The sequence below is a fragment of the Penaeus monodon genome, chromosome 1 (assembly GCF_015228065.2).
Source record: "Penaeus monodon isolate SGIC_2016 chromosome 1, NSTDA_Pmon_1, whole genome shotgun sequence".
NCBI classification, from domain to species: Eukaryota; Metazoa; Arthropoda; class Malacostraca; order Decapoda; family Penaeidae; genus Penaeus; species Penaeus monodon.
In genome coordinates, this window is record NC_051386.1 from 36537580 (window position 1) to 36549728 (window position 12149).

Consider the following 12149-nt stretch of genomic DNA (forward strand, 5'->3'; position numbering starts at 1 on the left):
TAAAGGGTGCCGAGTTAAATTATTCTACTGTAGAAAGAGAGGCATTGGCGATAGTATATGGGCTAAAGATAAACAGAACACTGATTCAAGGTTTTCCTGTAATAGTTCATACAGACCATAGGCCTCTTCGTTATCTTTTTTCTAGTAGAGATGGAAATGAAAGACTAGCCAGGTGGCGTATGTCGGTAGCAGAGTTTAAGTACTTGCCGGGCAAGGACAATCATTTAGCAGATGCGTTGTCGCGAATCAGAGCAGCTGATCAACCGATAGACGATTTAGTTGTCGGTGTTGTTACTCGCCGAGCTACTGCATCTTATAAAGGGATAAATCGGCTTGATAGTCCGAGGTCAGAAATGGTAGATAGCAGTGATAGTAGTTCATGTGAGGGCCATTGACATATGGGGACTAGATAGTTTACGAATTGCACAAGATAAAGACCCACTATGGGGTCGTGTTAAAAGTTATTTACGAGGTGAGAGTGAGCTCACTAAAGATGAGTTTAAAGGGATTCCTGGAAATATCGAGAATTATCAGGTACGACCAGATGGCATATTATATAATGTTTTAGATAAGCCTTTTAGAAAGGTCTTTCGAGTGGTGGTACCAAAAGTGTATCAGAGTACAGCTTTAAGGTTAGCTCATTCGATTCCTGTTGCAGGGCATGGGGGTGTTCTGGAATTATTTGCATTTTTTCCAAACATGAAGAAAATAGTAAAGGAATATTGTTCGTCCTGCGACATATGTTTGCGCTGTAAGCCAGGCAAACATATCCCTGTTCCTCTCTTAAGATACCCTGAAGTGTCAAGGCCTTTTGAGCGTGTCCATATGGATATAGTGGGTCCGTATCCGGAATCTGAAGGCTTTCGTTACATTCTTACGGTAGTAGATGCTTTGACAAAATACCTTTTTGCAATTCCATTAAAGTCTAAGGATTCATTAGAAGTCGCGAAGGCATTTATGAATGGATTCATTTACAAAGAGGGGACTCCACGTCAAATCATTTCTGATGGGGGAGGGGAGTTCGTTAACGAACTATTCAAAACGCTAACAAAAGAATTTGGGATTGATAAACGTACTATTACTCCATATCATCCAAGCTCAAATGGTCAAGTGGAAAGAGTTAATGGTACATTAAATAAAATTTTGCGTACGATGGTCTGGGACAACCCGTCAGTGTGGGCTCGAATGTTACCTATGGCAGAGTTAGCTTACAATACTGCTTACCATAGGGTGATAAAAGACACACCTTTTTTCACGCTAAAGCATCGGGACCCTCATTTTCCATATATTTATTTTCAAAGGACACAGCTCCTTGGTATAATGTGGAAGATTATTTGCAAGAGACGAGAGTCATGGGCTCAAGGATTTTTAAGAGATGCAAAGAACATATTGAAGAAGATATCCAGAGAAGGCCAAGGGATCGGCCTTATGCCAAGCCTTCCCAAATCATAGAAGGAGACCGGGTATATCTCAAAGCTACTCCTAAGGTGGGGTTGAGCAAAAAGGTGCAGCCTTTATATTCTGGACCATATAGGGTAATAGAAAAAATCAATGATGTTGTATTAAAAATTAAGAGGATTGCTGATGGGAAAGAACGCAAAGAACACGTAGATAGGTTGAAATTAGAAAAGTCATTAGTAAGGGGCCAGGCCCATAATATAGATAAAGCATACCCAACAGAAGAAAAAATTGTAGAATTTGAGGATGACGATAGTTTGGAAACTTTGGAAGTTCCAGAGAAATATGTGGATTTGAGAAAAAAGGAAAACATGGTGCATATTATTTACGGAGTCGGAAGTAGAAGAATACAAAGGAGAACAGATAAGATAATAAACAGGGGTTATATATTAAAATATACATACAATTTCAGATTGTGGGGATGACCACAGCCAGGATGGAGTCCGAAGACTCCCTTGCTCGTTCTGGACTGGTTTTTGTTCCCTATTCTAAGGTAACTTATACATCGACAGTACAGATCGTTCCTGTCAAGATAAAACAGGGAGAGTTTTAGATCCCTTTTTGAAGATTGGACAAAAGTTAAAAAAGACTGAGGATAGTTTAAAAAAAAATTGGATTATCTGAGATAAACTATGGAGAGACAAATCGTAAGCCAGAAAAAAATGAAAGAATTGTGATTGCCGACACCCAAATTTTCACAATAATTGACAATATGAGAAAGAATATAGACAATCATATGACAACAATTCGAGATTTTTTTAGGTCAGTTCATCAAGGACGACAGAAGCGTTCTCTCTGGGAGGGACTAAATTTGGTTAGCAATGTTGCAGGAGTGATAATGGGAGGGTAACTAATCATCGTATAGATATGTTGCACACCCAAATCATGGAATCTGATAAGTTAGCACAAAGAGCTATTGAAATGGCTGAGGTCACCACTAGCCTGTTAGACACTGTCATTATTCGGGAAAATGAAATAGCGAGGGCACTGGAGAGAATGGATGAAGCTATTGGTGTCATAGATGTAGTGGTTACTGACTTGGGTCGGCGGTTGCAACTATTAGAGAAGATATTTTTGTGTAGTTCTGTCCTGGAGAACTACCGGGCTATTCTCCGAGGAGTCGAGGAAAACCAAAATTCAATTTTGGGAGGGTTACGGGAAGCAAACGTAGGTAGACTTTCGCCAAATTTTATTACCCCTGATGTACTCTTATCCATATTAAATACGTTAATAAAGGAAGGGGTATCCCTCATAATTCCTCCAAATGAAGAGAATTTACACATATTACTTTTCTTTAGATGTAAAACTAATGCCTGGAAGTTCTTTGGGAAATTTGATGGTATATCTGACTTTCCCTTTACCAGGCCACCAAATGGATGCTTTCCTGGTCCATGCTTTCCCCAGACCCATCTTGAACTCTACGGCTTTTATCCATACCCAGATTTCTGCCGCTGTCCATCTTGTTTCAGAGGCCAGGGACCTGTTTGTGGAGAAGAGGGACCTTATTGACTGGAAAGCAATTCACCCGGGATGGAGTGTCTGTCCGGCCGATGCTGCCCTCCTGCGACGTGGACAGGTCACTACCTGCATATCCCGGCTTTTTCGACGAGGAGGAAGCAGAAAACTGCTGCAGAGATGAGGTCCTAGACGACTCTTTTCCACCTGTTGTCATCCGCTCAGGCGAATGATGGATTATGTTACTTCTTCGAGAAGAAAATGAACTATGCTGTGGGTATAGTGACAGAAAAAAATTGTTGTAAATTTGTTATCCTCCCCCCAAAGTGTCACAGAAGTATAGAAAACTCGTTTTTTCGGTATCGGTGTTAGCTACATAGCTCACAACAGGAGATGTAAGGCTCCTCCTGCCTTCCGATAGCCTACAGGTCACCTGTGGGCAAGGTGTAGTACCTGTTTGCCTCCCGTGCAGGGTTACTGCGTGTGCTAGAAGACTGTGTAGCATCCAGTCCTGGGGACAGGCTGTTACTGAGGGGGGAGGGATATGGAAGATTTGGAATCTTCCACAAGTGCTAAAAAGAAAGGAAAATCACGGGTTTCTGGGCACAAGTGGAAAAAAACGTGATGAGAAGACATCGTACGAGGTACGATCACGTGATGATGATGTGTGTGAGTGAGCGACCGGCAGGCTGATCCCGGGTCGCCCCCAGTGGTCTGAGAGACGCTGTTCAAGAGAGAGACGGAGAAACCATGGCCAGGGTGTCGTTGGTGGTTATTCTGGTAGGCAGGGCTTGTCAGTTTTTTTTTTATCGTTTTTTTAAAGAACTTTTCCTTTTTAAATAGACTGAAGTTTTTAACAGAATTTTAATATAGATTAATGTTTTTTAACAAAATTTTAAATTAGATTGATGTTTTTAACAAAATTTTAAATATAGATTGAAATTTTTTAACAGAATTTTAACTTACTGTAAAATTTTTGTTAAAATTTAAAAATATAAAAATAGAGAAATTTTTACCTAGTTTTCTCAATCCTTCTTTATGGAATTAGTTTTTAAATGTTATTAAAAAAATTAATTCCTTGGAAAGAGATCTGTTTTTCCCTGTTTTCAAAATAAAACAGCGGGGGTGGCGGCGATTTTTTTTTAAAAGAAATCTTAATACTTTTTTTTCAAGTTTTCGATATAATATATATATATATATATTATATATATATAATAATTATATTATATATATATAATAAATAAATAAATAATATAATAATATAATATATATATATATAAAAAATTAATATATATAATATAATATATATATAATATAATATGAAATATATAAAAATAAATATTATATAAAAATTATATATAAATTATAATAATGTGTGTGTGGTGCGTGTTGTGTGCGGTGTGTGGGGCGGTGGTGTGTGTGTGTGTTGTGGTGGTGTGGTGTTTTTGTGGGGGTGGTGTGTGTGTTTGTGTGGTGTGGTGTGGTGTGTGTGTGTGTGTGTGTGTGTGTGTGTGTAGTGTCTGTGTCTGTGTGTGTGTGTACACCATCCACACAAAAAAAAAAAACAATATATAATATTATATATATATATATAATATATTTTAATATATATATATGTAAAAATTTTATAAATTTTTATATATATATATAATAACAATTTTAATAATATAATAAAATATTATATTATTATATAATGTAATATAATATATATATAATTATAACAATATATAATATTATATATAATATATTATAATATATATATAATTATATATACACACACACACACACACGCACGATTTGTAAAATAAAAATACCCCACCCCACACACACGCACACAAAAACACACCACAACCACACACAAAACACACACCCCACACACACACACAACACACACACACACACACATAAAATATATATTATATATATATATATTATAATATATATATAAAATAAATGATGTAATATACAATATATATATATATATTATATATATAATATATAAATATATATAATATATATATATATATATGTGTGGTGGTGTGTGTGTGTGTGTGTGTGTGTGGTGTGTGTGTGTTTTTATATTATACACATCGTGCGTGGGTGTGTGTGGTTTGTGTAAAAACACACAACACACATGTGGCAATTCATAAATAATATATAGTTGCAATTTTTATTTTACGAGTGTATAATTTCAATGGCGTAACAGATGACTTTGCTGTTTAGAAAACCCGGTGACTGGTGACTGTATAATCTTTCACAGAAATATGTATTTTGTAGGCAATGTGGGCATTAATGATAAAAGATAGCAAGTCTGTCTGTTATCTTTTATACTATTTAAATCAAAATGTTTGTAAAAATCATAAAACTTGTTCATTTTCAAAAAGATATCTGTTAACCACCACCGAAAAAAGAGTCATATTAGTAAAAAAAACGCAGTATAATTTTACCCCATACCTGAAAAATGTCATTACATAATCCAATTAGACAAAAAACTGGTATTTCATTTTACCTTCACTAACTCGCTCAATGAATGAAGAAATATCATGCTGAAACAATATCTATAACCACAGAAAACGTGTCAACCGAAGTTGATGAAAATGCTGAGTAAAAAAATGTGCAGGTAGTTATAACAAAAAAATAAGAAAATAGAAACCAATATAATTATTTTTTTACAGTTATTAGTATTAATGGCCCAATCGTCAAATAGAGCACGTTCTGCATATGTGATTTGTAGGAAATTAGTCCCGGGAGGGATTCCGTGCATAATGATAAGTTGTAATGCAGGAATATCTCTGTATAATGATGACACGACTGACTAACAGCACATAAATTTTAAAAAGACAACTTCTCTTAATAATAAAAAAATCAAATTTAAGATAACTGTTCATATTTCGTAAAAAAATATATAATACATACAAATATATATATATATATATATATATAATATAATATATAATATATATATATATATATTAAAATATACATGTATAAAATATATATAATATATATATATATTATATAATATATTATATATATATATATATATATATAAGTTTCCGGAGATCAAAATTAAACAGATTTTAATTCTCAGAAATGGCATTGAAATACTCGAATGACTGGAAACACCGTATAACAATAATCACTGAATTATAATTATTTACGAGATTTCCTTTCCAGAGAAGAGGCATGCAACGTATGAAATAAAATAATATATATATATATAATATATATATATATATATAATATATATATATATATATATATATATATATATATATATATATATATATAACACATAGGGACGCACACACACACACATATACATATATGTATATATAATATATATATTATATATATATATATATTTTATATATATATATATAATATAAATATATATATATAAAATCCCGCCTGCGCCCTGGTCAGGCGCCAACCCCCCCCATGGGAAGCTTGTGGGTCAAATCCCTCGGGAAAAACTCCAAGGCGGATGGGCGGTTCCCGACAGCCTGCCGACCCCCTTATTTGGGGTTTCTGTGGCGGGGGGCGGCAGAGGTGGCGTGCACCCGGTGTGACCACCTAAGGGTTAATCTCAGGCGTGCTTTCCGGGTAGGCGCTTGGAACATCCCGGGCCTTGCGGCAGGATGAGCGGTTACCTTTGCTATCGCGGGAATTGAAGCGACTGGCAGTTGAGGTGGCTCCCCTCTCAGAGGGGAGAAGACCTGGTAGCAGCACGATTAGTGTGGGGGTTTACACCTACTACTGGTGGGGCCGCAGCGATGGTCACAACCCCCAGGGTGTAGCTATAGCCATCTCCAGTCGACTTCAGCCCTGGTATTTGGGAGGTGACACTGGTTGATAAGCATATTATGGCATGAGACTGAAGCATGCTTTTGGCTTCATGTCTCTTTTTGCTGTATATTGCTCCTACCGATGTATATTAAAATTGATTGTGAAAGAGGCGTTCTATGCCAAACTCGCATCTGTGGCAGACAATTGCCCCCGGCGAAATATTTTGCATTGTTCTGAGTGACTTAAGCGGTATCCGGCTGTGATCGAGTGGGCTACGAGATGTCTGTCGGTCCCCACGGCTCGGGAGCTGATCCCAGCAGCGAGAATAGCCCCCTTCTCCGGGACTTTTCTAGGTCCCAGAAAATGAGGATCTCTGGCTCCTGGTGCCAGGGGCTCCAACCCGCATCGCTGGACTCGGTACAGCGTATGGGTACAGTGGCCAAGGAGAACGACCACATTTGTTAGCACGCGATGGAGGATCCTCCAGAACTCAGGGTTTTACCGGAGTGCCGAGTTCTGTGGCACCGACCATAGGCTGGTTTTGGCTACCCTACGGGTCCACTTCAAAAACTCCCCGTCCCTCCAGTGGCCGCCCTAAGATTTTTTCACCTGGACAGACTAAGGGACGAGGAGTGTGCCATGGGTTTTACCATGGCAGTCTCTGACCGATTCACAGAAACCCAACAACCTGATGGACCCAGTTGCTCTGTGGGAGCCTTCAAGCACGTAAAAACTCAAAGCAGCTCAGGAGTCCATTGGCGTACGCCCCAGGGCAAGGCAGAATTTCATCTCCCCGGAGACATTAGAGGACACTAAAGCGTGTCGCAAGGCTCGGCTAAATGAGAATCAAGTCTTGCGTCATTCCCTGGTGCGTAGGGCTCGGACACTGTGAGAAGGGACAAGGAACAGTTCATCAGGAATCTTGCAGTTGAATTTGGTGATGGCAGAGAGATGATGGCGCTGGCGTAGGGAAACCATGCTTTGGCTTGTCTTCTGAAAGTTTGAACCAGGGCAAGTGACCCATCTGAATCGTGGTGTTGTGTTGCCCTCAAGAAAAGGGCCCAAATGACGAACAGTTTGGTAAAGGGTGAGGAGCTCTTTTTGCAGGTTTTAGTAGTTCTTTTGGGCCTTCATAGTTGCACTGATACATCAAAGGGGGGGCAGTTTTTTAACCACCTGCCGAGGACGCACCCAATAGTGATGTTGCTGGCATCGTGGGAAGAAACTGGCTTTCCAGGTGGAAAAAGAGGGGGCGATGGGGGAAAAGAGTTCCCTTTGGCCTTATGAAATGCATCTGTTTGGGGGGGCCCCCACGTCGGTCTTGAGTTTCCCTGTAAGTGCAGTGTAAAAGTTCCATGTTGGATGCAAGCCGGGCAGGAAAAACGGTAAAGTATTTCACCTTCCCACAAACCTTGGAGGGTCTTGAGAGGAGGGGGTGGGAAGTTGCTTGACTACCACAACCTTGTCGAGAGGGGGGGAGACACCCTGCGAAAGGCAGCGCCCCAGGAAAACCACCCCTCTGACCGAAAACGTTACTTTTTGTAAACGCACTACCAGGCCACTCGTCGCAGGCGTTTTAAACTGTTTGAGTGTGCACAGTGTTTCTTTTTGGGGGATTGTTGATTTTTAAAATTGTTGCCCCTAACGGCTAAGGTCATTAGTTCGAACACCCGTTAGATGAAAATTTGAAAATTTAAAAAATTTTAAAAATCTATTAATAAATTTTACAAAATTATCAATAAATATATTAAAAATCAAAGCATAAATATTATGTCTAAGTATATAAAGTTATTGATCATATTTTGCATAATTAAATTTTATTGAAAATATTTGCCCCCCTAAAGGGAAATAATAAGACCTTCTATGTCACAATCTCCCCCAAAGCATTTTTTTGTGTATATGGGGGAAACAAGTAAAACTCTTTGGCTGGAAGTTTCAATCTTTCCATACATGTGCGGGGCCCTTAATGGCTCTTGGATCCCCACAAAGTGCATGACCTTTTAAAACCCATAGTCCATGAGTCAGTTGTGGACCGATTTTTAGTCTTATTAAAACAACTTTTTACTTTTTTAGTAGGGGGGATTGGTCACCCAACTGCCAAGATCATCTCTAATCTCTCGCATTTTGTTCTAGAGGTTCTCCATTGTTCCTCCATCTATCACGAAGACAATTCTTATGCGGGTTTGGGCGGTGTGGGGGAGAGAAAAAGAGCATCAAAGGGCTGAGGGCAGGGGCCTTGGGCCCTTTGATCAGCTCACTCATTCCCATGATACCAAAAAGTGCTGACACCCAACATAGAGTTTTTTTTTTACATGTTACAAAATGAACCCAATCTTGAACCTCCCTCATAGGATGTGATGAGTTAAAAATTGATTGCTTTCAAGGATACAAGAGTCAAATATATTAAAACAGAATGGTTCTAAGATCTCTAGATTTTTAAAATGCTGCAAGGAGGCATGAATTCGCGTAAAGATCGGGTTTCTAGAGAAAAGACTCCCAATGCAGCTTCCTTCTCTCACTGCTGAAAAAACCCACACCATTTTCAAATTTCGAAACCATTGTAAATTGCATTGATCCTTTGGGACTTAGAAAATGTGCTGAAGAAATCCTCTTGACTTCTGCTTCGATCTTCCCCCTTTCCCAAATTCCGACCAAATCCGCCGACTGATTAGTCCAAAGGGGGAATTTTGGGGAATTTTAACAGCCCGAACCTTTCTGAGCTTAAATGTGTCTCGAGTAGTAAAACAGGTTCATGTGTCCCGGTGTAATGAAAGAGGTGGTTTCCACTCTCTGCATACGGGACTCCCCAAGGGGAAACCCCCGAAACCCCCTACAATTTTTGAGAGTTCATTTTGAATGGCCCAAAATCCGGAAAAACAGTGGAGTTGCAGATGAAAAGCTTCACATCCCCTAATCAAGCTTATACAATAAGCGCCAGAAAGCCATAGAAGTGTTTTGCGGTTTTGCACCCCAAAATAAAAAGGAAAGACCCCCATATTAACTGTTTTTAGTGAGGCACTCATGTAAGTTGAGTCAAAAATTGACCCAAGTCTTCACCTCTTGGGCAATTGGTGGGTTTTTCGCCCAAAAAGAGGGAACGATGAACTTTCCCCCCATTTTTTGGAAATGATAGCCCGGTCTTGCTTTGGGGAAAAATTTTAACCCCCGATATGTTTCCCCCTGTACAACCGATTTTTGCAGTCTGCAGTGTTTTTGCAAATCCTTTAAGGGTTCCTCCGAGCAATACAGGAAAGCTCCACATACAGTTAATAGACGCACTTTGGGAAAACCTTTAAGAGTCATTTATAGCAATGGGGAAACAGGGTCCACTTAAGACACTCCCTTGGGACCCCTTCCAGTGATCTTCCAGGTTAGAAAAAATTTTTCCTACCCAAACTCTAAACTTCCTGTCAGCAAGGAAGCTTTGTATGAAGGTAGGTAATGCTCCTCTTAAACCAATGTCATACAGCTTCATGAGTATGCCATGCTTCCAAGTATTATCGTAGACCTTTTCAAGGTTAACGAAGACTGCTATCATGTGAAATCGTTGTGCGAAGGATTTCTGTAAAGTAGTTTCCATCCTCACAAGTGCATCTGTGGTCGTTTCCAATTTTCAAAAGCCATATTAATATGGGGTCAAACACTTTTTTCTTTTCTAGCAGCCATGTCAACAGTTTACCATTTTCTCCATCAGCTTGCAGATGCAGCTGGTGAGGGAAATTGGTCTGTAATTTCCTGGTTTGGAAGCATCTTTGCCAGGTTTAGGAACAGGAATGATAATAGGTTTCTCTCCATGTGGATGGCACTTTTGCCCTCCCTATAGTCCTAATGAATAGGTCTAAAGGAACTTGGGGGCTCTCTGGTAAGTGAGATATCATTTTGTATGGAATATGTACTTCCTGGGGGAGTCTTACGGCAGAGCTGCAAAGCAGAGCCCATCTCCTTTCGAAAAAAATGGCAATTTAAAGGGGAATCTGCTGCAATCCACTGAAGAACGACACTGATGTTGTTCCTTTTCAGCCTGAAGAGGGGAGAATCGAGCAGTGTAAATGTCCAAAGGGATCTCCCCCAGGATTTAGCTAGCTTTTTTGCAACATTTTTTTTTTGTCGTGATTTATGCCATCTATCTTCAGGAGGTTGTGACATGATGTGCTCTTTCCAGTGATTTTATCCCGTGCCCCCATACCATGCTAAGGGGGGTCCCAGAGTCTTCACGACGCGTTAGCCTCCTTTAGCACACGCCGGGCCCTTGGGTCGGGGTTTTTGTAATTTGATCAAGGTTACAATGCGGGGGTCGTTTCAACTGCCTTAAAGCAGTTTTCTTGCTCTGACAGTTTTTGGCATTCACGACCCCAGGGTACGGGAGGTCAAGGGTAAGGGCCGCTATTTTTTGGGAATGGATGTTCTGCGCAAGGTGAATTTCGGTTTTGAAGTGATTAACAGCATCTTAAACACGGGAAAATATTCACAGATCCTTGCAATATGCAGTTGACAAAAAAGATTCCAGTCCGCAGTTCAATCGCCATCCTGCATCCTTTATTGGAATACCCCTTCACCTCCCCAAAATTATTGGAAAATGGTCGCTTCCCCTGTAAGTCTTCCATGCCCCGCCAAGTGAATTTTAAATTTTGAATCAGGTGAAACCTTTGATGATTATATTGGAGAATGTACTCTTAAGAACAAGGACTCCAAGGCCTTCCCCGGGTTTCACCCAAAATGCTCCCCCGAGGGGATGCCCACCATTGAAATCTCCCAAGAGTAGAAAAAGGATGGGAACCGCTCAAGTAGATTTTTTAATATTTTGTTCGATTATGTGGGGAAGGTAGATGGATGCAACAGTGTAAGGTGTGTCAAGCCATTCCACAGCCTTCACCGCAGTGTTGTCTGCAGGGGGATGGCCTGGGAAGGGGAAAATTTTTGAGTTTACTGTACTCCCCCTGAGGTCCATTTTCAAAGGTTTCCCCCTAATGGGGTTTAAATGGAAACCTCTCAGGGGAAAAGGTAAATTTTCCCCGGTCATAATCTCTTGTAGACATAACAAACGGGTTATGAGTACAGATGTTTCAGTTCTTCCCCTTTTGCATGAATTCCCTGCAGTTCCTTGGATTTTGGGTATCCAGATTTTAGATTATTCTTTCATAAGGTGTTTGGCAGCACCTGTGGCAAAGGGTTTTTCCCCACCATTTAGGCTGCCTTTCCTGAACCTTTTTTTGGTTGTTTACCTTGGAAAAAGTTTTTATAGGTTTCCCTTGGAAGGTTTAGGGTTTCTTTTCCTTGGGCAAAAAACGGACCGGCCTTTTCTTCAGGGGCATTCTGTCTGCAGAGAGGCCCCCTGTGATGTTCGACAGCTGGAGTCTTTTGCACAGGTTCTATTCCCTTTTCCTGGGGGGCCAAAGGGGTTTGTGCCGAGGGCCTTTTTTTCTTTCCCAGGGGCCAAAAATTCTGCC

General features: G+C 39.9%; 1 protein-coding gene across 1 annotated transcript in view; it reads left to right on the forward strand.

Annotated features, from left to right (window-relative positions):
- The first annotated feature begins 679 nt into the window (after window positions 1–679).
- LOC119572351 overlaps window positions 680–12149 on the forward strand; it is a 12504-nt gene continuing 1034 nt past the window's right edge. The window contains exon 1 of the mRNA XM_037919424.1: window positions 680–2001. Within this exon, the coding sequence (XP_037775352.1) occupies window positions 1353–1883 (531 nt within the window). The 5' untranslated portion in view covers window positions 680–1352 and the 3' untranslated portion in view covers window positions 1884–2001. The remainder of the gene's footprint in view (window positions 2002–12149) is intronic.